Source organism: Cucurbita moschata, unplaced genomic scaffold, assembly GCF_002738365.1.
Source record: "Cucurbita moschata cultivar Rifu unplaced genomic scaffold, Cmos_1.0 Cmo_Scf00027, whole genome shotgun sequence".
In the NCBI taxonomy this organism is placed as follows: domain Eukaryota; kingdom Viridiplantae; phylum Streptophyta; class Magnoliopsida; order Cucurbitales; family Cucurbitaceae; genus Cucurbita; species Cucurbita moschata.
Window position 1 is genome coordinate 132,651 of NW_019268543.1, and position 24,980 is coordinate 157,630.

A 24,980-nucleotide genomic window follows, 5' to 3' on the forward strand; every position below is an offset into this window, starting at 1 on the left:
TGCGTTATTTGTAACTTAGCTTTACAACAACAGATAGGGGGGATGTTTCTTGCACCTTCTCTGTACCCTTTTCTGTAGACAATTTTGTGGTGTTCTTTGGTGGGCTGTCCACCCACACATACAACCGCTCATATTACCTGTCTAAAAATACTTGTTAAAATATAACAAATCAATGATTGGGAAAAAAAAGAAAGTAATTGATGAAAAGAGTAATGACAATAATTAAGAAGTGAGAAGGAGAGTTGAGAGCGGACAGGGGAAGCTCACTGTGGCGTGCTGCAGATTTATGATTACAACTGCACCCCGCATACTTAGGGGGGACACAGATCGTGGCCTTTGACTTTAGTCAATGCCCACTGCCCTCCATTTTCTTCGCCTCCACACTAATAAACCCTATTAAAAACTTTACTCTATGTGCACCTCCTCCTCAATTCAGAGATGGAAAGGATTATGTGCTCCTCCGTTTAGAGTTTTAAAATCGTAAGATTGACGATAGACTTAAGCTATTGCAAGAATAATTCCAAACATGAAAAGTTAAAATGAAACCTTTTGAAGCCAAGAAGAATAATTGAAATTTGTTGATGGTCACCGTTCCGACGATGTCGAGATGCTTAATTTTTGAGTTGGATCATCCCCTCTTGTTGAACATGAATTATTGATTGTGTGAGTTCAATTATTCACATCAATGCGTGATACACTGAACAGTAATGATAATAATTCCTGCAAGAAGTTGGATAAATGTAGAACAAGGAGTTTTGAAACCCTACATATATGTAGGAGTCAAAAAGGGAAAATGTTGATGAAGATAAAAACAGGAGGTGAAGTTAAATGAAACGAAAGTGATTTAGAATTGGGATGGGAAGAAGATTAAGATGTGTTGATGACGAGGAACCGAATGGGGCCTACGGAATTCATAAAGATAATATGAGAAGGTAGGAGGAGAGTAGAGAAGGGAGGGAGAGAGTAATGGTGCAGTGGGGAGGGCGAAGGGAGCGAGGAGGATGACTGGACAACTAATTAATAATATTAAAATTAAAAAAAAAATAATAATAATAAAATAAAACAAGAATTTCACATTGTTCACAAACTGCTACTCCGATACAGTAGCTCAGCTGGAGGGAAACCAGAATAGAATTAGCAGCTTTACTTACCTCCCCCTCTCCTCCTGTCCTCTTTCTTCCTTTCCTTTCCTGTCCTCTTTCTTCCTTTCCTTTCCTTTCCTATCCTGTCCTCTTTCTTCTATCCTATCCTAGCACCTATAGTTGAAATGGGGGAGAACACGTACGGCATGCGCTCCACTCCCCAATTCTCGCCCAACTCCTTCCTTTCACCCCACACTCCTATCCTTCCCCTCGATTACCCGGCCTTCCTTCCCTCCACCAACTACTTTCCCCGCGATCGGATTCCTGCGTTCGGATCCGATGAACTGCTTTCCGATGCTGAACCAACAACTTCCATCACTCCAGATTTTCCTCTCGCTCAAGATGTTCCCAGCGTCATCAAGGCCAAAATTCTCTCTCATCCTACCTATCCTCGTTTGCTTCACGCTTATATTGACTGCCACAAGGTGATCCAACTACTTCTTCCTATCTCTCTCCTTTTTTCTGTTCTCCACTTTCAATTGTGTTGCGCCCAACTATTGATTCACGACCATTCAATTACGTTCGGCTTCCAATTCTGACTCCTGTGAAATACAGTCGCGATGACTAATTTTGGTTTTCCAAGAACCGAGACTTATTTCCCGAACAAGAAAGGAAGACGGGGAAAAAGTAGCGGCGCCTGACAATTTCTAGCTCAACTTGAAACTGAAAGTAGAAATTGCCATTGTTTTTTTCTTTTATGTTCCCTTTTACTATTAATCAAACCTAGAAATTAAAAATCATCCGTGTGTCTGATTTTCACTGCAATTCTAATGGAATCTTCGATGATTTTTAACCAAAAGGTTTTCTGGTGCATCATAAACTAACTCGCTACCAATTTAATTTAATTATGTGTTTCTATTTTTGGGGTCAGGTTGGAGCTCCGCCGGAGATAGCTTGTTTGTTGGAGGAAATCCGGCGAGAAAATGACAGTCATAAACAAAACGCCATGTCCACGTGCTTCGGAGGCGATCCCGAGCTCGATGAGTTCATGGTAATGGTCCCCCCCCGCTCACTCGCCCGCCCACACGCAAACTTCGTGATTCTAACTAATTTGGCCATGGTGCTTTCTATTCTGTTCTATTCTATTCTAGTATAGCTGAAAACTGGTATTATCTCTCTCCGGATAGGAAACATACTGTGACATGCTGGTGAAGTATAAATCAGATCTGTCAAGGCCCTTTCGTGAAGCTTCCTCCTTCTTGAGTAACATCGAACTGCAACTTAGCAACCTCTGTGCTGGTGCCTCCACCAGAAGCTCCTCCAGTCAGTCTCTCTCCCTTTCTTTTTCTTTCAATAATCTCTTGTTTTCGCACTCTATTTCAACTTGTTTCTATTCGCCTACATTATTTTGACTTAATCTGAATCCCAAATGATTCATTATTAGGCCTTAGGAGAAAGAATACTAACCTCCGCGTCATGAACGAAACGGGTAGATGTAAAATGCTTAAGCAGCCACCAATTAGTCTCCCCAATCCGACCTATTCTGTCAATGTTTTTGATTTGCGGAATGCAAATCATGAACGCACTGAGACCCCCAAACAAAACTCGGAAGAATAGTATGGGGTGTTTCGCGTGGGGTAATAGAACACGAACAAACTGCGAACCCTAGTACAGAGAGACCCACGCCTTTGATTGCCCACGATTCTCGGGTCTTTTCCGGTGATTATTGCTTGCTCAGCGTTTTCCTTTTTGTACAATGGACATCATTATTTAAGCTTGGGGACTTTAAAACAACGCCTACCGAACTCTGGACCTTCCCAGTTTTCCTAAACCGTTTTCCTTTTCAGTTTAGTTTTGTTATCTGGGATGGGTATTGGTTTAATTTCATTACCCAGCCACGGTAAAAATGCTTTTTGTTGTTTTTATCCATTTTTTCCTTTTCTTTGTTTCTTACCTTTTCGAGGATAAGGCGGATGTAAAGAGGTTTCCGTACTAGAGATTCTGGTTTTGACTCTCGGATATTGGGGATGACTTTCCCGGGTAATGCTAATGCTAATGGTAATGGTATAGACTTATGGTCGGGGTGGTTGGTGACAATGATTAAATATGGGGTGCGAGTCTGGAGGGAACCTACCGAAGTGGGACTTGTGGCCTGTTTGGGTTAATCCCCTTCTTTTACTCGGCGTGTAATGCTGTTCCCATAAAAATATGGAAGGGTTTTTACCACCAAAATTTAAGATACGCACAGAGCTAAACAACTTCGACCACTCCCTCTGTCATCTATAAATGGGTGGAAGGCTCTCCTCCTGGTGCATGCTTGTTTAGTTGAATTTTAGTAGTCACACGCAGCACCAGTGTGGCAGGTGGTGTAGATTGTTGTTACCTTGGCATTATATGCTGGACGTTTTGTCACCTATTGTTTTTGGTAGAGGGTTAGAAAAATATATTTTGCTTCAACTTTTCCTTTTTACTGTTGTTTTATCACTTCAACATTTCCATACTTGAGATGTCCGTAGGACTGTATCAAACAGTTCTCTCATCTTATTGGACTAGACTTTACGATCTTTTTCCTTTTTTAAAAAAGAAAAATACAAAACAAAATAATGCCCATATCTGGTATTCAGAAGATGAAAATAGGACGGGCAGAAAGTCAAGAAAGATTGAACCATGGTAATCTATTGCCTCAAACAAGCACTCAATAGTTGTTGGTCAATATTTTTACCCCATTAACTCTGCCTTTTTCCTCTTAATTAGAAATTATAGCTGTGATTTTTTATATATGTCTTTTTGTCAATTTTTATTCAAGAAATGATTTATTAGAGTTCAGAATATTTTTATTTTACACTTATTATAAACTATTAAAAAAATTGCAAAAAGAAACTTTTCCTTGGATCTAAATTTTGTTTTTTAATACAGCAGAAAATGTCTTAATAATTTATTGTTTAATATTATTATTAATTTTGAAACATTTAATATTTTCTTTCTTGATTTGCTCATAAAATAGGTTTTGATGCAGGTAAAAGTATATAGATGCATTGTTGATAAAAAAATAAATTTATGGGTCATGAAAATGAATTGTGGAAACTTTTTTTTGATATAGAAAATATTTGTATTAATTTTAATGATTCATATTTTCAAATAACATAACTTAATGCTCATAATTCAGTTATTGCTCCCTTTTTTTAATTTGCACATCCTAGTTTGAGTCTGTAAAATCACTTACATAGCTGCATACCTACTGTGAAACGCTTCCCAATGCCAATTTATATTTCCCGTAAACTAATAGTCATCGTTTCCCTAGGTACTCTACAACTTAGGTTGGTTTTTGGTTCTCTTTTCGTAAAATTGCGTTTGCGGTATGTATATTTATTTGTTTTGCAACTGAAACGGTATTCATTTAGGATGTGTTCATGCAGTTGAAAAATCTAATATTTATACAGTACTTGCTTGTTTGGAAACGTTTTCTAGAGAGTTCTTTTTCTTTTTTCTTTTTTTGGAAAGGTTTCTCATAGTTCTGATCATTTGGTTTTATAAGGTTGGAGGTTGAAATTATAAATTTGTGTGATTGATGTTCATTCTATTGCATTCAAGTAAATTACAGAAAGATTGAGTTTATATAATCTATGCTTGACATGTGTGTTTATGATTTGTAAGAATAATTATGTAGCTTAAGAAAATAGTGTTGGCTCACCGAGTTACACTGAGTTTATTTATGTGTGAGATTAGAAAATGCATTGCTTGGGATTAGTAAAATGCATGGATCAAGTATCCAAAATCACTACTCGAGCCATCCCACCCACCTTTTCCGTTATTTGCGAAATGTGCAAGTGCAAATGACTGAATATGGCAGCTTTAGATGTTCTCATCATCTTTGATTAAAGATGTAGCTTTGTAAAAGCGGTTAGATCATGGAATAGCCATCTCATTGGTCATAGTCGGGAACTAAAATAATTTATTGGGAAGGTACAAGTTTACCTTTTCAGGTATGCTGTCTTGTCGTCGTCTTTACATATTTCTTCACCCTAAATTGTCTTTCAGCGCTTTCAATGGAGTGCTCTAGGTCTAACTTACAGTTTAGTGTTCATCGTGATCATCTATTTGGAACGAATATGATTACAATTTTAGGAGAGAAACATTGGTTGTTCATGTGATGGCAGGAAAGATCAATATAATTAATTTATTTTTATTGAACTTGATTAGGTCTAATATTTTTGGCATACACTCGTTGTGTTGTCTGGGTGACTACGGGATGTGATATTATTATTTTTTTTTTTTTTTAATTTTTTTTTTCATATGATTGGACATTATTTTGATATTTTTATCATTGACAAAATGATGTCCACAATTTTATTTTCTTCTTATTATGCCTAGACTTATATGATGAATATTCGAGTTTTACTAAATAACTTAACTAAGTTTGAATACTTAATTGCAACATAGGAGCTTGATTTGTCATTTTTAATGTGCTTATTATTAGTGTATTTTAATTTTCTCGCTAGACTCTCTCCATAGTTTGCTAATTCATGGAGGCACATATCTGTTTCTTGATTTGTTATCCCTTTTTGTTGTATGGTTGCTTTCGACTATTATGTTAATATGGTTCATTAAAGCATGATGCATAAAATTCTTTACCATATTTATTTTTGACATGGTGTTCACATAAAATTTTCGTTGCTAATATAACTCTTCCAGTATCTCCCAATACTAGCGGTTGATTTTTTGATGACCCGTCTCTCGTTAGGATAAGCATAGTAGAAAAGGGTGTAGATTCTTTTGTTCCTAAGTTTCCTATGTCATATATTCACACACAATTATATAGGCAATGCACTAAGTGCATGCACTAGAACATAAAGCTTATATAGTCTTCATATAGCGTTAATGTTCTCGTTTCCAGAATGTTTTATGGTCGGATACGAATCTTGTGAAGATTACTCTTACTTAGGCTTTGGTGTGCCCCTCCAGACCCTCTTGCCTGGCTAAGAAAAGAAAGTCCAAAATTTTCACAGCTAAGATTCTTTAGTTTAGGCGAATCTATAATTCTGGCCCATTCTTTTCGCTTTAAACACATCACTTTGCATCACTTTGATCACTTTAAATCCTTGATGTTTTATCTATTTCATCGTAGTTTTAAATTTTTTATGTATATGGTAGTTTAATATCTAATATTAACTTTAGATAGCAATAGAAAATTGACTTATTAAACAATTAAAAATATATGTAAATTAATGATATGTCTGTATATACATTTTTTGCTAGTTAGTTTAATAAATTACAATAGGTACTGAATTATGTTTTCCTGAAATAAATTTTAAATTAAATTATTTAGAATACACGAAACAGTCAACCTTGAAAATTATATACATATATATATATATATATATATATATATATGTATACAACACATGGACCAAAATTATGCCTATTATAATAAAATGGTGACCTATTCCACTAGTGTATCACAATATTTTGAATATTTGAATACTTTTTAATTGATTGGACAAAAACGTCATTAAATTATATTTTATAAAAATCAATTATAGTATGTGCTGAGGTCTTTTAAACTGTTTTTCTGTCACTTGAAAATTAATTTATTTAAATGTGTGACAGTGAAAGGATATTTCAAATCTAAGAAAGTTAATAGATATATTATTATTAAATTACATCTAAAACTCCGAACATGAGCATAGCTGGTTTGACCTACAATCTTGACAAAGAGGTTAGTTGTCTGAATCAAATTTGTGTATTAAAAAAAGTTTTAATAGTTAAAGTCATTCTTTCCATCATTCTCAATCTCCTGTATGTTATTGATCTCCAATAATAGTAATAGTAGTAACTAAAATAATTGAAGATTCACATCGAGAATAAAAGATTTTGTTTTGGGAGTAGAATGAGATGTTTGAGGGTATTCTAAAATGGTGATAAAAGTCTCCGGTCGAGAAGGGTGTGGAGGTTTTGTAGCTCTCACATGGACTCCCGTGGTTTGCGCTGAGAAGCAGCTTTATGGCCTCTCCCTCTCTCTCACCCACGCACTCTCTTCAGTGTTCCTGTTGGTTAGTGCTTGCCACTTTCTGTTGACAAATAGTCTGTTGTGGGTCTTTCAGCTTCATAATGTGTCTTACACGTGTGACCTGACTGCTTCGTATCTGTATGCTCCGATTCGGCTTTTGGGTGTCCCAGATTCCCACGTTGGGTTCTATTTCTTTTAATGAGAAAATTAATTTCATGTTTCTTCCCCCCTTGTGATCATTCTTGGGGGCCCTTTACTGCCAAATCCGTGTGCCCTTGCCCCTGCTATGACTCCCGATTTGGTCTCGTCGTTTTGACCACTGGTGTTTGTAGTGACCCAGAACCGTGCAAGGATGCAGGCTTTAATTACTTTTGGAGAAAAACTTGGTTGCACGTCCCGTTCTGTCTTTTGTCAGAAAAATACCTGTCCAACTAGAGTACTAATTGACCCAGGTTTAGACCCGATGGTATGGTTTCTCGAGAAGAATGATTTCTGCAAGAAATGCTATCAAATTTCATCTAGGTTTTAGTCGGTCGTGGCCCGTTGGTTGTGCTCCCGAGCCCGTAGTTTTGATCACCTCCGTACTTTAACTTTTAATCTGGTGTAGTGTGGTGTGGGTATCTTCTCCCTTTCCAAGACAAGTTTTGGTTACCACGCCATCTTGTCCACTTGGACCGCGAGTCTGCATTTTCCATTCTGCCCGACAAGCTGGTCAACTAGATTCTTAAAATGTAACTTTCGTTTGAAGGATTTACTTTGTTTTGTATTCCTTGGTTTATTGCTCGCTTACTAGCTTCAGCCCATCGAATGTTTATTATGTTTTGTCGGAGATGCTAATGTAATTAAGTGATCTCTTTAAACACATATTTACAGTAAGGTTTTCGATCTTAGCTGCAGTTTCAGCAATAGTCAATTTTGTCGTTATTGTAACTGCGGTTACTTTTTTGGTTTAGTTGGTTTCGTTGTTCCGTATTATATCATAAGATCTGGTCAAATTATCAGGACTAGGAGTACAATACTGCTTAGCTCTAAGTCACCTGTATGGTTGGTTAGTTAACTTATGGTCAGTTAGTTAAGCTGGCAATAGTGCATGTATTAAAATTGCACGTGAGGAGAATGATAATATTATATAATGTCATTGTTCTTTCTTGAATTAGTTCTCTCTTACTTTAAACAGTTGGGATAAATGATGTTCTAGTTGTAAGTCCCACATCCAGTGTTATTTTGTTTCCACAATAATAATGCGTTGATGTTCCATTACTTCCAAAAGAGACTGCTAATTGTCCAAATAGGAGTGTTGGTTTCTGTTTTAACCAATTATTTATTTTTACATAAAAATAGAAAATAAGGCCATGTACTAAATTTTTTCCCGAGTACCCTTTAACACGGACAAGTACATAGATTATTTCTAGTATTTTTGTCTTAAGGAGTGAACAAAAGGCATGCTTTGATGTCACTTATTTAGAGAGTTATTGGTTTCATAATTTTTAATCAGTTTATGTATCAATCATAGAAACATGCACGACTTCATATGTAACATCTCTTAACTCTTATGTTCTATTAGTATGTTTATGGAAACACTTGTTTGTAATATTTTAAAATATGTGCTTTTGTTGTGAAAAGACTGTAAATTAATGTATTAAGGCTAAAACACATTGGGGATTATGGTTAAAATTTCCTATCTTCCTAGCTGAAGGATACCGTAGGATCTTAGACAAATAGTTGGCTTTGAGTAGTGGATTTTATTCGAGATGTTCGTGGGGCAGGGCTCGGGAATGACATCTTTGTCCTTGTTCCTGTCCTCGCCCCCCATTTAAAATCCTTATCCCTTCAAGTTTTCCATTTAGTTTTGTGAGGATTGCGTCCCTTTTAGAGATTTATTTTCAGTGTTGTTTCTTTTAATAAAAATAAATAATTTAATCAAATAGAATAGTTTTTTTGCCCTAAAATTATATGTTTAAATGATTTATTCAGTTTTGGAGATTTATTCAGTGTGTGTTTCTTTTAATACTCATGGTGATTTTTTTTTCTTTGTACTATTGCTAATAATATAATGAATTTAGCCTCAAGGAAGAAAACGGACAAGAAAAAGTCGTAATTAGAAGGTAGAATGAAACCGTAATATCATCTTTGCTTCTCTTTGTGAGGATGAGTTCTACTATAGGATAAATGTTTTGATGAGATTGAAACTATATGTACACCACATCACAAAACTTAAATTAATACTATTTTTTTCACAGTTTAATTGGTCAGAGTCTATAATCTAGTAGACGTACCCAATCTAACATTGAGGTTCATACTCTTATTGCCCCTTCCTTTCCATTCTTTCATTGTGTTTGTGAGTTGTACTTCTGGTTGTTATTTGTGGCTGCTGTAAAAGCTTTTCTCGATCAGAGGAAAATGTGGGCGATTAATTTTGGAGTTGGCCTCTCAAGGAAAACAGATAATCTGCAAACTTGGCATTCTACATTTACTGAAGACTAGAAGGATGCAATAAGGGAATCTACATTTGACCGGTCATTTTATGCTTTCAGATAATGGGTTCAAAGCAAGTGAATGGTGTTAAAGCGGTGGTGGAACCATGGGACAAACTTAGGACTCTTTATCTTTCAAGATCAGTAACCAACAAGATATTCCTTAGAAAGAGATTGTTTGAGTTTGGAGATGGATCCAATTGAAGAAGCCTGGAAGATAATCTTGATGAGTTCCACAATATTACGTTTGACCTTGCAAATGCTGGAGAAAATTGTAAGATGAAAATGAGGTGGTAATCATTTTAACTTCTGTATCCAAACCTTTCCGTGAAGTGAAGGACGGTTGTAAGTATGCAATAGATGGCCATACCTAAAACATGGTTCCCACAACCGAGAATAGGCGGGGCGATTGTGATGCCTTGACTACTAGAATGTCTGTACGCTTGGATGCATAAATGGAAAACGCTTACATGATTTGATTAACAGGGCATGCTAGATAGGAACAACTCTCTGGCTTACAGTTCTATTGGCATTGTGTTCTTGAATTATGGTGACACTCAGAGGGTCGAATTTTGAAGACATACGTAATATGACAGCAAGGCTTGATTATACACATCCAGACTCCTGGGAACCAGGCATTTTATTGTCTCATGGGGGTGCTAAATTTTTTATGAATGGTAGATTATTACTACGACGTGAAAGGCGATAAGCATCTTGCCTTCATTAGAGAAAGAAACAATTAATATAATACAGACCCTAAAATTAGGTGTTCCTTAAAAAACACGAGTCTGAAGCTATGGATAAATTTAAAGAACGAAGGACACTGTCGAAAATCTGACTGGAAGTCAATTTAAGGTTGTTTGAACTGACTAGATTATCAAACTTTGAATTATGGTCCTTCCAAACATGAGTGCTCTTGATTGTTTTCTGAAGCTGCTGTAGAAAATCTACAATGGATGTCTGCGAGTAAACTTCTGACTATTTCCTGAATGACCAGCATTGAATTTGATCATGATCACTAAAATGTTATATCATTCTATCTTCTATCTTCTTTTCGATGTCAAGAGAACAAGTCTCTATGTATCTCTACCATCTTTTTGGATGGATGTTAAGAAAACAAGTATCGACGTATCTCTACAATGGTACGATATTGCCCATGATGTAGACGGGTGGCTACTATGTCTTTTTTAAATGGCCATCTAATATTCGAATTTCCTTCAATCTTTGTTGTCTGGCTTTGCTATATAGAAAACCCCTATCCTAAATCATTGAGTGATTCTGTTTCAGACTATCTTCATTCTGTTTTTGTACTAATTACTATGTTTTTATGTACAGTATGAGTCTTTATTTTTGTTTGATGACTCATGGGATAAATTTTGGGCCGTCTTTGGTAGTTCCTCTTATCTATGTATGTCTGGCTGAAAATTTTCTTTTGCAGACGAGGATGCCATGTCATCAGATGATGAGCTTAACTGGGGAGAGAGGGAAGTACAAGATGCTCAAATGAGGTTAGAAGACAAAGGTCTTAAAGATATGCTCTTGAGTAGATTTGGCAGCCACATTGGAACCTTGAAGCTGGAATTTTCAAAGAAGAAGAAGAAAGGAAAACTACCTAAAGAAGGAAGGAAAGTACTGCTCGAGTGGTGGAATGTGCACTATAAATGGCCATATCCTACGGTATATTTTCTTTCTCCACCAGCAAATATACGTAGCCATGTTTTTAGTTCTCCAACGAATATTCTTGCAACTATTTCGGCATTTCCAGTTTGTAGCGCTCCTGACCTTAGTAGCTACTGTTAGTTGTCATGGTTTATCAGTTTTTTATTTTAGTGTAGCTTGTCACTATATTTTAGTTCTGTCCGCACGCCATTGAATATGAAAGTCTTTTTGGATGTAAAATAAAGTTGGATTTAAAGTGGCTTGTTACTATGGAATTGATGACTGATAGTTCCGAGTGTTGCTGCAACACACGCAGGGTGCTTCGTTGCTTGTCTAGAGTCCCCATGGAAGGACATTTTAATCTTAAACTTGTTGCTGATTGAACACATTTGCATTGAGATTTTGTGTTAGAAAGATTTAAAGCAACGTGATAGTAATGAATGAAGATAATTGTATTGTATTAATGGCGTGTTTGTGAATCATCCAGGAAGCTGATAAGATGGCGCTGGCAGAGACAACAGGACTAGATCCGAAGCAAATTAACAATTGGTTCATAAATCAACGAAAGCGGCACTGGAAACCTTCTGAAAGTATGCAATTTGCAAGTATGGATGATGTGGGTGAACAATTATACGCTAGGCTGGACTCTTGAGACTGAGGTTATACATCATCCAAATGGGTATACATTACATGCTTTAAAATCACTCACTTTTGCTAAGCCCCAATAGTTTAGCATATATATATATATGTCCAAGAACAAACAATTGTGTTGAGTACATGGCTGGGAAACTATCAAAATGGCTTCCGTACTTTTGCATCTCTTTTGTATATTTCTGAAATTGTTAACATTGATTATGGAGATGTTAATTGAAGTTTGGATGATTTCTCTCTGTCTCCTACTCTCCCTTCCCCATGTCTGATCAAAGTTTATTTTATTTTTATAAGCCACAACCTTAAAGTTCTCGGTCACATTTGCAGCCCCATCTCTCCTGGATTCGCATTTCTCATTTATTGCAATAGGAGAATATTGTTCCGTTTGAAGCTTTTTAAAATGCCTCACTTCAATGGAAATAGTATTTCTTGATTCTAAATTAATGATTAATTCCTAAATTAGCGGATGAAACTTTCATCATGGCACAAGTTGAATATTTTAGGTTGGAGTGATTTAAACATTAGGCCACATAAATCTATAATATTTTTATAAATAATTGGACATGATAAATCTATAAAAAAAGAAAAAAAAAACTTATCAATTAAGCTAAATCGTAGCTCCAAATTCCTCGTCTCACATTTCTTGTTTAAAAGAAAAAGAAAAAGAAATTAATTTTATCTTTTTTTATTTTTATTGTTGGAAAAACGTAAACTGGATAAGCCGGATTGTGTGGAACGATCGCAAATGCAGCAAAGTCAAGTCTGGCGGGAGTGTTACAATGGCGGCTTGCGTTTAGGGTGAATCGAGCGGGATCACCATAAGCATAGTTCTCCTTTAGGCGAAGCGGTCACCTGCAATTTCATGGCTTCATCCCTTCAACTCCAATTCCGTCTTTCTCCTTCAACCACTCCAGCTCTTCTGCGTCACCGCCCTATTCAATGCGCTACCGACCGCCGGGCATTGTTCGACCGTATTGCGCCTGTCTATGATAACGTCCGCTTACATTTACTTTTCTCTTCCTCTATCCATTCTTTCTCATTTTCCTTTTCCCCTCTTGAAGTTTTACTTTCCTTTCTGCTTCGAACTTAGTTGAATGATTTGCTCAGTTTGGGTCAGCATCGTATTTGGAAACGGATGGCCGTCTCCTGGAGCGGGTATGCGATGTTCTCGTTTTCTGATGCCGAATTGACTTATCTCTTCTTCTTATTTTTTCTAAGCTTTCGAACATTTTGGAACAGTGCAAAGGCAGGAGATTGCGTCTTGGATATATGCTGCGGAAGCGGCGATTTGGCGTTCCTCTTATCTCAGAAAGTTGGATCCAACGGCAAGGTCACCCGACGCAAAACCCAAGTTGGTTTCTTTGTCTAATTTGTCGATCATGATATCTAATCACCCGATTCTTTGGTGATAATTCACAGGTGACGGGTCTTGATTTCTCACGGCAGCAGCTAAGTATTGCTTCTTCTCGCCAAACTTCTCTCTCCAGACCCTGCTATAAGAACATTGAGTGAGCATTGATAATCTTGAACCATAAATATGTTGGTCTGCACTATTTAGAAAATATTGAAGCATTCTACTCAGTATTTATCTTATAAAAATCAAACTATGACGATAGAGTTTTGCTACAGTAAGAATTACAATTTTTGCAATTTGTAACCGTTTTTGAAATTATCAATGTAATAACGCTGCTGCCGAAATGAAGGTGGGTGGAGGGTGATGCTCTCAATTTGCCATTTTCTGACGGTTCTGTCGATGCCATTACGATGGGCTACGGTCTACGAAATGTGCTAGATAAACGGAAAGCTTTGGAGGAGATGCTTAGAGTATTGAAAGAAGGTCTTTTGCTGGTTATTCTCCATTACTTTTTTTCTTTTTTTGTGGCGGGGGGAGGGGTGTGCTTTCTGATCTTGGATTGTGAATTTACTACTGTGACTCAACTCGTGAGAACGATCCCTCTCTTTATTTTTTCTTCATTGATAAAATGGTAGAATTCAGTTACAAAATTTGCGTACACTTATTGATTAAAAAAATTCAAGTGGTCTTTCCAGGTAGTAAGCTATCAATTCTCGACTTCAGCAAGGCTACGCAACCGACTACTGCTTCTATTCAGGTACTTTTATGTAAAGGCCTAAATTTTTGCTTTGTGGTGCACACTTCAAATTTAGTGAGTGTCTACTCAGTTTGTATCTCTAAAACCCCTACTTGTTTTGCTTGTTTCTTCTGAACTTCCTCTATGCAAGGAATGGATGATCAACAACATCGTTGTCCCAGTGGCATCTGGTTATGGGCTTGCCGAGGATTATAAATATCTGTCTAAATCCATCAGTGAATTTTCAACAGGCAGGCTCTTTGTCTCTACTGACAGGAAACTGCTTTTATTATTTGTTCTGTAAACAAAAGCCTTCTGTTTATTTACTTATTTTATATTCTTATAACTATGAATTTGGGATCTTCTTTTAGTATCACCTGCTGACCAAATTTTATTTTTATACAGGAAAGGAATTGGAAAAGCTTGCTTTAGAGGTAGGGTTCTCTACCTCTATACATTATGAAATTAGTGGAGGCCTTATGGGAAATTTGGTGGCATCTCGTTAAATGGGATTCATGTTTTGCCTTGGTTCAAAGCTTTGGAACTTGACTATTGTGAGAATATGGTGTTTTGGCTTCATGTCTTTGATGCATTAAGTTCTGTGGCATTCTCACCGAACCTCTGTTTCATGTAAGTTTAAGCAACAGAAAATATATAACTGCCATAGATGTCAATGTTTGTTTAATCAATGCATAAGGTTCTTCTGGCCCCTTCCCAATGCTACTATGTAGTCAGTATGTGGATTACGTATCCGAGGATGTATGTTATAAGCCTCGTAACAAAATCATCCAAATTCTAGTACATTTTTTCTGTGGTAAATGTAATGAAGACATTATAACTCAACATATAGTTTCTTTTTGCCACTCTGCCCAACTCTGGATAATAAACATCGAAACTTAATTAAGTGGACGTATACATAATGGAGTTTTGAGAAGCTAAAATCTTGAAGAACCCAAAATTAAATCCTGTTAAGCTCAACTCGACTGGCCTTTTGGAACTTATGGCCAACTTATTATCTCTTCACCATATCTACAGATGTCAGTTTGTTTGAAAGCTTAGTGGTGGCTACCCTCTGGCTAATGGATCCTTTCTCTTCGTGGCTTTCAAGAGACCATTTATGCGAGGAATGCAAGCCACTTCTATTCTTGAGGATGTTTTGTAGGGTTGGGAGCTTTAGAGGGGTCCACAGTTTATGGTTGTTATCTGGGATAAAAAGCACTATGGCTGACCGTAGCAGTTGAAGAAGGGCCCTCCGTATTGGAATAATATCGTGAGTCCTTGCATGAGTCATCAAGTTCCATGGTCATCTCATCCATGAAGGGTGGTTTGGTGGGTGGAGGAAGGAGCTCTTCCTCCTCCATTGTCAGCATTCGCATTATCTTCGACATTGTTGGTCGTAGAGAAGGAATCTCCTGGATGCACAAGAGCCCTATGTGCACCACTCTCAATACCTCATCTTTTACTTTCTTGTTGTAGTGATTCTGAAGGTTGAGATTTGGATCAAATAACCTCTCAACTGTGCCTGCTTGGAAATGTCTCCACATCTAATTTACCATGTAGAAACAAAAGGAAGACAGACGTCATACTATTGTTTGTAGAATTTGCGATCAAAGAAGGATATGAAAAGGTTTCACAGAACTTACAGCAGTGACCAGACTTTCAATGTTTCCGGAGACTTGAATGCCATTGTATTGCAATCCTGCAACAATTTCTAACAAAAGTACTCCAAAGCTATAGACATCAGCCTTTTCTGATAACTGACCATAAGCTAGATACTCCGGAGCCATATATCCTCTGTAGATACACAAAGTAGAAAGAAGGAATGTTAGTGGCACTAGAAATCTTCCCTTACCTTTCATCTAATTGAAGGAATTTCAAACTAACTGGAAGAAAACTTGTTGATGACAAAACATACAGGGTTCCTGCAACAGCGGTGCTGATATGGCTCTTGTTTTCTTGGAAAGACCTTGCTAATCCAAAATCTGCTATTTTCGCCTGGAGCTTTTGATCCAGCAAGATATTACTGGCCTTTATATCTCTATGTATAATTTTGATCTTTGGATTTTCATGTAGATATATTAAACCTTCAACTGTTCCAATGATGATGTTAAATCTCTTATCCCAATCAAGAGCTTTACTGTTCTTGGTATCTGTTCAATATTTTGAACAAAGTTAAGGGAAGATCTTTTAATTGGTTAAAGCAATGTATTTTTTCAGAGAGAGCCTTACCAAAAATGAAGCGATCAAGACTCTTGTTTGGTAGGAATTCATAAACAAGTAGGCTTTCAGGTCCAGAACAACTGCATCCAAGCAACCTTACAAGATTTTTATGTTCGACACTGCTGATCATGTTTACTTCATTGTAGAAATCTGCTGCTCTATGTCTGTTATCAAAGAAGAATCTCTTAACAGCAATCTCTCTTCCATCAGGTAGAGTTCCCTGCGATGCATAGGAATGAATAGTAAATGATGTGTTGTTGGTCATAATTGGAGATTGCAGGTCCTGTCAAGATGGAGAGGAAGAATAATAACCTTATAAACAGAGCCAAACCCCCCTTGTCCAATCTTGTTATCGAGGCTGAAATTGTTGGTAGCTTTTTCAAGGGTGGAGTACTTGAAGTTCAAGTTACTATCTTGAAGAGTTTTTGCTAACTTCTTCACATCAGTTGAACCTCCTGTGAAGTGTTAATCATATCATTTGAAGAAAAGAATGTCAATTAATCTCCCCCAAAGAGATCACCATGAAAGTTGCAGCTTTGTCTTTTTTTTTTTTACCTTTTCTTTTATTTTGTATATATCTGTGCTTCCAGATATAAGCACCAATTGCTCCTCCGATTATCAAAACAACAACAGAACTCAGGACCGAAACTATCAATTCGGTTCTTGTGGCACCTGCAGAGAAAGCATGGTCTCAGACATTGGGAAAGTAGAAAAGTTGGTAAGCATACTCTGAACTTAGTGTGGCAGGATCACTTTTTACCTCTGGAACTAATTTTTATGTCCTTATTGAGGAAGTCTGTGTTCGAGTATCTCATGAAGCAGCCTGTGTTCAGTGCTCGCCCTTCGGATAGAGGTAAACATGACAACATTGAAGCAGAAGCAATTTGCAAACATAATCTGCAAGAGCTGCGGTTCAAACTTCTCCAGCACTGGCCCAGAGCGTAAGCTGCGGACTCATTTGCTCTTCCGGCCACAGCCACTCGAGCTTTCGCAAAGCCTCTGTTGCCTGGTGCAACATTGACTACTTGCATCACTGCCTCTTTGGCTGCTTGTCTGTAGTTGGGGTCATTTTGGGTCAAGTTCCCGCAAATTGCAGTGTCTTCGGGTCCTTTATATTCATCAAAAAAGATATAGTTTTCGAACCTCATGAAGCAGCCATCGATGAAAGTTCGGCCGCCATTGAAAGGGAAGCATTGGGGAAGCACTGTACGTGCTTGAGAATGACACAGCACACATTCGAGGGGGGAGAGATCTCCATGGCATTGGGCAAGCCCATAGCTGGCATCAAGTCCTATTCCTGTGCCGGCCGTTCCAAATCCTGAAGTTCGGATCTGTTGTCTAACTTTTTCCATGGAACCAAAAAAGTTAGGGACGTAGGCCGTGGTGTTGTGCTCGAGTTCTTTCCCGCACATCACTTTCACAGTTTGATCTCTTGGCTTCCCCATACTCGAAGTTGGGAGCAACAGAAGAATAGAAAGGACTGAAAATAAGACATAAAGCTGGATCGCCATTGATTCTGGGGTTGTGTTGAGTGCGTAGGGTGGCGAAGAAGAAGAAGAAGAAGAAGAAGAAGAAGAAGAAGAAGAAGATTGGGCGACAGGCTCTGCGAAAAGGGCTACCAAATATAGAACTGAAAAGTATTTAACGTTGAAAATGAGGAGTGATGTGATGGGAGTGGATGGTTATAATTGAGAAGAAGTCAAGACGAGGAAGGAGGAGGAGGAGGAGCTGGAGAAAACATCCTGGAAAAACGCAGAGTCCCTGAGCGTAAGAAACAAGACCTCACGACACCATCTCCAGTCAAAAGATTCAACAACGGCGGCTTTCCTCTCTCTTTCTTTTCTTGAAACCAATAATTTTGTTAATAAATGAAATGAGTGTGAAATACTACAACCCTGGCCCTCGCTTTCTATGGAAACATTTAGTCTTTCATGAGATTATATTGATATGGAAAATAGTTCTTAAGAAGTTCTCTCTCTCTCGTCTTCTCCTTGTATAAATAATGTGATTGTTTCATGTTTTCCCATTATGAGAAAAGGGAAAAACCTAACCCGATTGACAAAGCTCATTTTTTTAATTCATTTCCTCAACAAACCCATGACCTTAAAGCTTTCCAAGTGAGAGAGAGAGAGAGAGAGAGAGAAAGAAAGACAAGCCTGGGATTTCAATAATTGAGCCTATGTTGAATTTACGGGAGTTGTATTTTGTTAAAGCAAAAGAGTTGTTGAATTCAAACTTTCCACGAGGAAGCACAAAACAATTTATTCCGTTCAGACGCGTGGATATGGAATTGTAGGGGCCACAGAATTGCACTCAGATTAAGCTGGTTCATACAGTTGTCGCCAAACTGTCTGCAAATTCTTCCTCACCCGAACACTAAATTACTATTACAGTTGCTATTACCTGGGATGAAATGAACTGTGGGTCACGGTGGCCGCTGAGGAAGAAGCTTCCGTCATGTTGAAGTAGGATGGGTCCTCACTGGTGTCGTTCAGTTCCATCGTCCTCTCGTCCATGAACGGTGGGTTGGTCGGCGCCGGAAGCTTCTCTTCCTTCTTCATCAGCATCTGCAGTACCTTGGACATTGTGGGTCGCAGAGATGCGCTCTCCTGTGTGCAAAGAAGCCCGATCTGCACCACTCTCAATATCTCCTCTTTCATGCTTCCATCTCCTTCAACCATAAGGTTTGGGTCGTATATCCTTTCCATTGTTCCCGCTTGAAAGTGCTTCCATGCCTGTTTCGTGTTTTTGTTACTTCACTCTCTGTGTTTCCAACAAACTCCCAATTACAAAAGGAAACTACAGAAGAGGGTTCCTTACAATCAGTACTATGCTTTCCAAGTAGTCCGAGGCTTTGCTCCTGCTGTTCTGTCTCCCGGTCACCGTCTCCAGCAACACCACACCAAAACTGTACACATCCGCCTTCTCCGTTAGCTGCCCATGAGCCAAGTACTCTGGCGCCAAATATCCCCTGTGGATTCACAACCCACTTAATGATCTACTTTCACAATAAGAAAACAATACAAACATTCTCAAGACAAAAAAGGAAAAATACACACAAGGTTCCAGCAATGGCAGTGCTGATGTGGCTCACATCTTCTTCAAAGGATCTAGCTAATCCAAAATCAGCAATTTTAGCTCGAAGCCTTGAGTCCAGCAGTATGTTACTAGCCTTGATGTCTCTGTGAATGATCTTGTTTTTTGAGTTCTCATGCAGGTAAGCCAACCCTTCAACCGTTCCCACAATAATCTCAAACCTCTTCTCCCAATTCAGTGATTTACCTCTTTCTCCATCTGCATATAGTTCCCATAGCTAATCAGAAGAAATGTTGATATAAGTGCTTCCATTGAAATGATGGTGTCAAGATTTACCAAAAATGAAGCGGTCCAGACTCCTGTTGGCAAGGAATTCATACACCAGCAGGCTTTCAGGTCCAGAGCAACTACACCCAAGCAACCTCACTAAATTTTTGTGCTCCACACTGCTAATTATGTTGACTTCATTGTAAAAATCTGCTGCTCTATGTTTGTTATTGAAGAACAGCCTCTTCACAGCTATCTCTCTTCCATCCGACAGAACTCCCTATAGATAAAGACCTCAGTGTTTGGGCTATACATACTAGTTGGATGTTTGACGCAAACAAAACAAGACTTGCCTTATAAACGGTGCCAAATCCTCCTTGTCCAAGCTTGTTAGCCTCCGCAAAGGACCCTGTTGCCTTTTCAAGGGTAGAGTACTTGAAATTCAAGCTGCTATTGTTTAGTGTTTTTGCCATCTTGTTTACATCGTTTGAACCTTTCAATCCATACATAAATGCTCATCAGGTGATCTCAATTAATAAGTAATCGATCGGTTCTGTTTTTCAAGTTCTTGGGACTTGAACTAACAATGAATTGAAAGGCAGTGTTTTAAGTTTACCTCTTCGTTTGTTGTTTACATATCTGTTATTCCAGATGTAGATGCCAATCAACACTCCAACGACTAAAACAGCAACAGAGCTCACCAGTGAGACTACAATTGCTACAATGGTGCCTGCAGAGTGGGTGAATGGGATTTCCACATTAAGTTTGAACCAGGTACAAATGGTGTAGGTTGAAAACTTGAAATGAAATATAGCGTATAACATCAATTTTGGGCCATACCTCTTGACCTTGCAGCTTGAGCTTCTGCATTTAAGAAGTCAACATTAGAGTATCTCATGAAACAACCTGTGTTGAGGGCTCTTGCTTCAGATCGAGGCAAGCATTTCAAGATAGAAGCAGAGGCGTTTTGCAAACAGGAAGTGCAGGAGCTGCGATTCAGATTCCTCCAGCACTGAGCCAACAAGTAAACCGAGGCATTGGGGGTTCCAGGGAGAGCCACTTGAATTCTCGCATACCCTCCATTGTTGGGTGCAGTTTCGACTGCACGGGCCACAGCCTGCCTGGTCGACTGTCCATAAACGGAGTTGGTGATGGAATTGTTACCGCACACAGCCCTGTCAAGAGGCCCCGAAAATTCCTCATAAAAGCTGTAATTCTCAGCCCTCATGAAGCAGCCGTCCAGGAAAATCCGGCCGCCGTTGAAAGGGAAGCATTGAGGAAGGACAGTACGGGCTTCCGCGTAACACAACACACAATCCATCAGCGACAAATCTCCGTAACATTGAGCGAGTCCGTAGTTGGCGTCCGGCCCGTTACCCACACGTGCCACTCCAAAACCACCAGTTCGCATTTGGTCACTGATTACTTGCATTGTGCCCACGAAATTGGGCACAAAAGCCGTTGTATTATGCTCTAACACGGTTGAACAAAGTATCTTCGCGGTTTGGGATCTGGGGTCTGCCACTGTCGATGTTTCAAGTAACAGAAGAGAGCTGATGATAATCAACAACCCACATCTGGGAACAAGTGGCGATCCAGTCTTCATGGCCACCTTCCTTTTCCTGTCTCTGCTTCCGATTGTAAGGCCAATCAAGTATGTGTGTGGAGCAATAAGAGATAAGAGGCACGTGAATTGGAAAAGAACGGAGCGATCATTAATGGATAGATGCAGGCAGAGAGTAGCAGAAGCAAAGCAGCATTAAGATGAATCCACCTCCGTTGGGGTAGAACACAGCTTGAGCTGGGATCAATGACTGGAACACGGGTAAAAGCTAAGCAGAATCGAAGTCGGAAAGATCAAATTTTTGGATTGGATATTAGGTGGGGAGCTTCAATTTTAAAGTTTTGAGAGAGAGCGAGAGAGAGAGAGAGAGACACGGGGTTGAATAGAAAGTCAAAGGGATAGCCTTGAATTAGATGGCATGTGGTGGCTTGGTTGGGCGGTGGAGCACTGAGCCGCAACTTCAAATGGGCATATTTTTCAATTTTGACGATGCCCAAATATATGTAAACACTCAAAAAGGAGAGTAAAAAGAAAACAGAAAAATGTTTGTTTGATTCAGTGCTTATCCTGTTCAAAAACTTGGAAGTTGAGTCTCAAGGCCACCACGTTGGACTAAAAGCCAAAACTGACCTCTCACTTCTTTTTTATCTTTATTTAAAATATTATAGATGTTTGAAAAAATGGAGGAGTCGCTGTGTGTTGTTGTTTTGTGTGATGAATAAGAAAGAGACGACTTTAAATTGAAAGGAAAGGAATAATTAATGTGGTGAGTTGACATAAATTATTCAACATCAAATCCTCTCAAATATACAGACCTCTGTATTTTTTTGGTCTCAGAATGATGCCATGGTTGAAAAGAAAGGCAGGAGATTGGTGGGGGGAGAAGGATGAATGGTCAACCCCAACCCAACTACTCCATTAAAATCAGTGGAATCTACTCTCTCTTCTTTTAACTAAAATTTTGTAAGTTTCTTTTGTTTTGTGTTTTTGTCCCCATAAAAATAGGAACAATATCTCTATGTCATCTGGGTCATGCCTAGGGAGTGAGTGTGACAAAATATGAAGATGTTTAGATCCACATGGAGAGGCGGATTAGTTGGTCAAAGCAATGGAGGAGAGAGGAGATAAATGCGTACGATGAGCGGTTGTGATATGGAAAAGAACGCAACGCATGGGATGCCCTGCAATCGCTACAATGAAGGCCAACCAACCCAACACTCCTCCTCTATATAATGCTAACAATCCTTCTCTGCACCCAACAGGCCCGAAACGAAACCAAATATTTCGAGTTCAAGGAATAGCCTCCTGTGTCCTTGAATCCAGGCGCAGCGAGACACCCTTCGGATTGCAGGGATTCGAATAAACATAATGGCTTCCACAACTTCATGCTCTTCGTTGTTTGTGGCCATTTTGGCGTGTATGTGCTTCACTGCCCACGCATTTTTCAATCTCAACATTGGAATGGACATCTGCCAGAAGGCGGACTACCCGGCCTTGTGTCGCTCTGTGGCTAGGGGCCAGGCGGACCCATCGGTGGTCCTCGAGGCCACGATCAGGCTATTGATGGTGCAGACGTACAAGGCGATGGGACAGGCCCGGCGCGACAAGACGTCGGCCATGGAAGTTTGCCTGGAGGTTTACGACGACGCATTCAGCAGCCTGCAGACAGCCATTTCAAACCTGAAAAGCCACGACAAGGGTAGCCTCGGCATTAACCTCTCAGCGGCATCGACCGATTACGTGACCTGCGACGATGCGGTGGAGGAGAGTGGGTTAAGTTCACCGGTTACCCGGAGAAACGCGAGGATGCGCAAAATGACGAGCAACTGCTTGTATTTGTCTAGTTTGATTCGGTGGCACTGAAATCCGGAGTTTGTGTAGTGGTTTGGTTTGGGTTGGGTTGAGCCTGTTCCTTCATGTTTCATTCTTGGTTGGGTTGAATTTATGAAATGGAAGAAGAAGGGAAGAGCATTCAGAAGGAACCCCCTTCTGCCTCTTCTCTTCTAATATCTCATCTTTTCTTCTCTTCTAATATCTCATCTTTTCTTCTTTCTAATATCTCATCTTTTCTTCTTTCTAATATCCTATCATTTGGTATCCTATTCTGCAAACCCCCGCGCAACATAGCCTACGCACCAATGTGGATGTGTACCGTTGTTGGAGCACTGATGGGCCTTCCTTCCCAAAGGCCCACTCCAACTACACCCAAAACTTAATTCAATTATTATGCTTCGCAAATAAATGAGTATACATATATGTATGTATGTAGCATTCGCCGAAAATTGGGTTACTAATAAATAGTAAGTGGGGAAGGCGAGCGAAGAGAGCACAGCCACGCCCGCTTTAGACAAAATCATTGTTCAAACAACATCCTTCTTCCACTTCCACGCTTCCTTTTCTTTCTCATCCTTCCAATGCACTTTTTACCATTTATTTTACTTGATTCCATTTTACTTGATTTCCATTACCTCCCAACAATTCCATTTTACATGATTTGACACCATCTCTATCTCAGAACCCACCCCGCCCCTCCAAACATTTCATGTTCATATATTCATGTTCATATTCAGATGTTCATATTCATATATTCATGTTCATATTCAGATGTTCATGTTCATATTGTTGCCCCCTTTAATCTCAAAAGCTAAAGGTTCCTTCCGGTCCTTGTATTGGAGACTGGGAACACTCTCTCTCCCTCCCTCTCTTTAAGGGGAAAAAGGAGAACCCATCATCATTTCCATCACTACCCAACTACTTATAACACTCAGCCCCACACTCACATTTCCTATACCCAAATTCTAACCCTCTTTTTCTTCTTCCCCTTCCTTTCAAACCTACAATGCTCCAAATCTCCTTGCTTTGATTTCTACCTCTCTCGTCGATCAACGCTTGGACGCCGCCTGAGCATGGCCTCCTCCGCCTGCTTCAACATCTCCCAACCCATTCCCATTTTTGCCTTGCTTCTTCTGCTTCTTCTTACTTCCACAATAACTCCGCTGCACTCCTCGCCAACCCAAACCCACGCCACAAATCAGACCTTCCATCCCCAACAGGAATTAAACAAGCTCAAGATGATAAGGGCTCGCTTGGACAACATCAACAAGCCCGCCCTCCACACAATTCAGGTTACTACTCCATTCCACATGTATGTACTCTGTTTCTTCACTGCCTCTGTTTCCACAATAAACAAGACAGGGGTTTTCTTAATGCAGAGTCCTGATGGGGACCTCATAGATTGTGTTTTATCTCACCTGCAACCCGCATTTGACCATCCCAAGTTGAAAGGGCAGATACCATTGGTAATCAAATCGCAGTTTACGTTGGTTGCACCCAAATTCAAGGGGAATCTAAGTCTAAGCTCTTGTCTGGATTTGCAGGATCCGCCAGAGAGACCAGAAGGGCATAAGCCGCCTAGGACGGTGACAGAGAGCTTCCAATTATGGAGCATGAATGGAGAAAATTGCCCAGAGGGAACCGTCCCAATAAGAAGAACAACTGAGGAAGACATGTTAAGAGCTACCTCTTTTCAGATGTTTGGAAGGAAAGTGAGAAGATGGGTTAGGAGAGAAACAAGCAGCGACGGGCATGAGGTACGATTTCCAACAAAAGTTACAGAATACATGCGGATTGCTTTAGCTTGAAGGTGACCATTCACTCTCTCATGCCTTTTTTCCTTTTACAACCAGCACGCTGTGGGATACGTGACCGGCGATCACTACTTCGGGGCGAAAGCAAGCATCAATGTGTGGGCACCTCGAGTCGCCGATCAGTATGAATTCAGCTTATCGCAGATGTGGGTCATCTCCGGCTCCTTCGGCGACGATCTCAACACCATTGAAGCTGGTTGGCAGGTATGTCTTTCCCTATGTTACAAAAACCTCGTCTTTTATCTTTGTCTGGATTTAAAAATCAAAAAAAAAAAAAAAAAAA

General features: G+C 39.2%; 6 protein-coding genes and 1 long non-coding RNA gene across 19 annotated transcripts in view; 5 read left to right on the forward strand and 2 right to left on the reverse strand.

Moving 5' to 3' along the window:
• The first annotated feature begins 1,133 nt into the window (after nucleotides 1–1,133).
• Nucleotides 1,134–12,112, forward strand: LOC111462426 (homeobox protein knotted-1-like 6). 2 transcript variants are annotated; one of them, XM_023105983.1, is made up of 6 exons: nucleotides 1,147–1,214; nucleotides 1,254–1,567; nucleotides 2,014–2,133; nucleotides 2,270–2,405; nucleotides 11,002–11,240; nucleotides 11,710–12,112. In XM_023105983.1, the coding sequence occupies exons 2-6, from the start codon at nucleotides 1,268–1,270 to the stop codon at nucleotides 11,872–11,874; spliced, it is 960 nt and encodes a 319-aa protein (XP_022961751.1). In that variant the 5' UTR covers nucleotides 1,147–1,214; nucleotides 1,254–1,267; the 3' UTR covers nucleotides 11,875–12,112. The 2 variants fall into 2 exon arrangements, with proteins under 2 accessions (XP_022961750.1, XP_022961751.1); XM_023105982.1 differs by having other exon boundaries at nucleotides 1,134–1,567.
• Nucleotides 12,113–12,564: 452 nt separating this feature from the next.
• LOC111462490 (2-phytyl-1,4-beta-naphthoquinone methyltransferase, chloroplastic-like) lies at nucleotides 12,565–17,119 on the forward strand. Of its 12 annotated transcripts, XR_002713748.1 has the most exons (13): nucleotides 12,565–12,867; nucleotides 12,964–13,028; nucleotides 13,113–13,203; nucleotides 13,293–13,381; nucleotides 13,577–13,710; nucleotides 13,923–13,984; nucleotides 14,115–14,214; nucleotides 14,369–14,397; nucleotides 14,470–14,593; nucleotides 16,181–16,252; nucleotides 16,330–16,393; nucleotides 16,774–16,901; nucleotides 17,017–17,119. XR_002713748.1 is itself a non-coding variant. In XM_023106076.1 (10 exons), exons 1-9 carry the CDS (start codon nucleotides 12,736–12,738, stop codon nucleotides 14,557–14,559), a joined length of 792 nt encoding a protein of 263 aa, XP_022961844.1. In that variant the 5' UTR covers nucleotides 12,565–12,735; the 3' UTR covers nucleotides 14,560–14,593; nucleotides 16,181–16,695. The 12 variants fall into 12 exon arrangements, 4 of the variants coding, with proteins under 4 accessions (XP_022961844.1, XP_022961848.1, XP_022961847.1 ...); XR_002713747.1 differs by lacking the exons at nucleotides 16,774–16,901; nucleotides 17,017–17,119 and adding an exon at nucleotides 16,464–16,695; XR_002713745.1 differs by lacking the exons at nucleotides 16,774–16,901; nucleotides 17,017–17,119 and having other exon boundaries at nucleotides 16,330–16,695.
• Nucleotides 14,748–18,276, reverse strand: LOC111462487 (cysteine-rich receptor-like protein kinase 2). The gene is made up of 7 exons (XM_023106074.1): nucleotides 16,944–18,276; nucleotides 16,739–16,855; nucleotides 16,496–16,638; nucleotides 16,193–16,403; nucleotides 15,879–16,113; nucleotides 15,607–15,757; nucleotides 14,748–15,507 (listed from the first exon to the last, which is right to left on the reverse strand). The coding sequence occupies exons 1-7, from the start codon at nucleotides 17,692–17,694 to the stop codon at nucleotides 15,163–15,165; spliced, it is 1,953 nt and encodes a 650-aa protein (XP_022961842.1). The 5' UTR covers nucleotides 17,695–18,276; the 3' UTR covers nucleotides 14,748–15,162.
• Nucleotides 18,277–18,335: 59 nt separating this feature from the next.
• Nucleotides 18,336–21,486, reverse strand: LOC111462486 (cysteine-rich receptor-like protein kinase 2). The gene is made up of 7 exons (XM_023106073.1): nucleotides 20,327–21,486; nucleotides 20,103–20,216; nucleotides 19,840–19,979; nucleotides 19,556–19,766; nucleotides 19,243–19,477; nucleotides 19,004–19,154; nucleotides 18,336–18,918 (listed from the first exon to the last, which is right to left on the reverse strand). The coding sequence occupies exons 1-7, from the start codon at nucleotides 21,090–21,092 to the stop codon at nucleotides 18,583–18,585; spliced, it is 1,953 nt and encodes a 650-aa protein (XP_022961841.1). The 5' UTR covers nucleotides 21,093–21,486; the 3' UTR covers nucleotides 18,336–18,582.
• On the forward strand, nucleotides 19,820–20,413 carry LOC111462492. The gene is made up of 3 exons (XR_002713753.1): nucleotides 19,820–19,912; nucleotides 20,138–20,260; nucleotides 20,342–20,413. It is a non-coding gene; the product is annotated as an uncharacterized LOC111462492 (long non-coding RNA).
• A 627-nt stretch (nucleotides 21,487–22,113) lies between the features above and the next one.
• LOC111462491 lies at nucleotides 22,114–23,059 on the forward strand. The gene has a single exon (XM_023106081.1). The coding sequence runs from the start codon at nucleotides 22,419–22,421 to the stop codon at nucleotides 22,911–22,913; it is 495 nt and encodes a 164-aa protein (XP_022961849.1). The 5' UTR covers nucleotides 22,114–22,418; the 3' UTR covers nucleotides 22,914–23,059.
• Nucleotides 23,060–23,682: 623 nt separating this feature from the next.
• The window catches only part of LOC111462488, a 2,697-nt gene continuing 1,399 nt past the window's right edge, over nucleotides 23,683–24,980 (forward strand). The window contains exons 1-4 of the mRNA XM_023106075.1: nucleotides 23,683–24,175; nucleotides 24,263–24,349; nucleotides 24,428–24,640; nucleotides 24,737–24,901. Of these exons, the coding sequence (XP_022961843.1) occupies nucleotides 23,957–24,175; nucleotides 24,263–24,349; nucleotides 24,428–24,640; nucleotides 24,737–24,901 (684 nt within the window). The 5' untranslated portion in view covers nucleotides 23,683–23,956. The remainder of the gene's footprint in view (nucleotides 24,176–24,262; nucleotides 24,350–24,427; nucleotides 24,641–24,736; nucleotides 24,902–24,980) is intronic.

What these genes read in the sequence shown, in the direction of transcription:
- LOC111462426 (XM_023105982.1), top strand. Translation starts at nt 1,268, where the DNA reads ATGGGGGAGAACACGTACGGCATGCGCTCCACTCCCCAATTCTCGCCC. An exon ending in CTTATATTGACTGCCACAAG is followed by an intron (nt 1,568 to 2,013) that starts GTGATCCAACTA and finishes TTTTGGGGTCAG; the next exon opens with GTTGGAGCTCCGCCGGAGAT. An exon ending in CCGAGCTCGATGAGTTCATG is followed by an intron (nt 2,134 to 2,269) that starts GTAATGGTCCCC and finishes CTCTCCGGATAG; the next exon opens with GAAACATACTGTGACATGCT.
- LOC111462490 (XM_023106076.1), top strand. Translation starts at nt 12,736, where the DNA reads ATGGCTTCATCCCTTCAACTCCAATTCCGTCTTTCTCCTTCAACCACT. An exon ending in ATGGCCGTCTCCTGGAGCGG is followed by an intron (nt 13,029 to 13,112) that starts GTATGCGATGTT and finishes ATTTTGGAACAG; the next exon opens with TGCAAAGGCAGGAGATTGCG. An exon ending in CCCTGCTATAAGAACATTGA is followed by an intron (nt 13,382 to 13,576) that starts GTGAGCATTGAT and finishes GCCGAAATGAAG; the next exon opens with GTGGGTGGAGGGTGATGCTC.
- LOC111462487 (XM_023106074.1), bottom strand. Translation starts at nt 17,694, where the DNA reads ATGGCGATCCAGCTTTATGTCTTATTTTCAGTCCTTTCTATTCTTCTG. An exon ending in CATAAAAATTAGTTCCAGAG is followed by an intron (nt 16,856 to 16,943) that starts GTAAAAAGTGAT and finishes CTTTCTCTGCAG; the next exon opens with GTGCCACAAGAACCGAATTG. An exon ending in TATACAAAATAAAAGAAAAG is followed by an intron (nt 16,639 to 16,738) that starts GTAAAAAAAAAA and finishes AACACTTCACAG; the next exon opens with GAGGTTCAACTGATGTGAAG.
- LOC111462486 (XM_023106073.1), bottom strand. Translation starts at nt 21,092, where the DNA reads ATGAAGACTGGATCGCCACTTGTTCCCAGATGTGGGTTGTTGATTATC. An exon ending in TCAAGCTGCAAGGTCAAGAG is followed by an intron (nt 20,217 to 20,326) that starts GTATGGCCCAAA and finishes CCCACTCTGCAG; the next exon opens with GCACCATTGTAGCAATTGTA. An exon ending in ACTGCCATTGCTGGAACCTT is followed by an intron (nt 19,155 to 19,242) that starts GTGTGTATTTTT and finishes GTGAATCCACAG; the next exon opens with GGGATATTTGGCGCCAGAGT.
- LOC111462491 (XM_023106081.1), top strand. Translation starts at nt 22,419, where the DNA reads ATGGCTTCCACAACTTCATGCTCTTCGTTGTTTGTGGCCATTTTGGCG.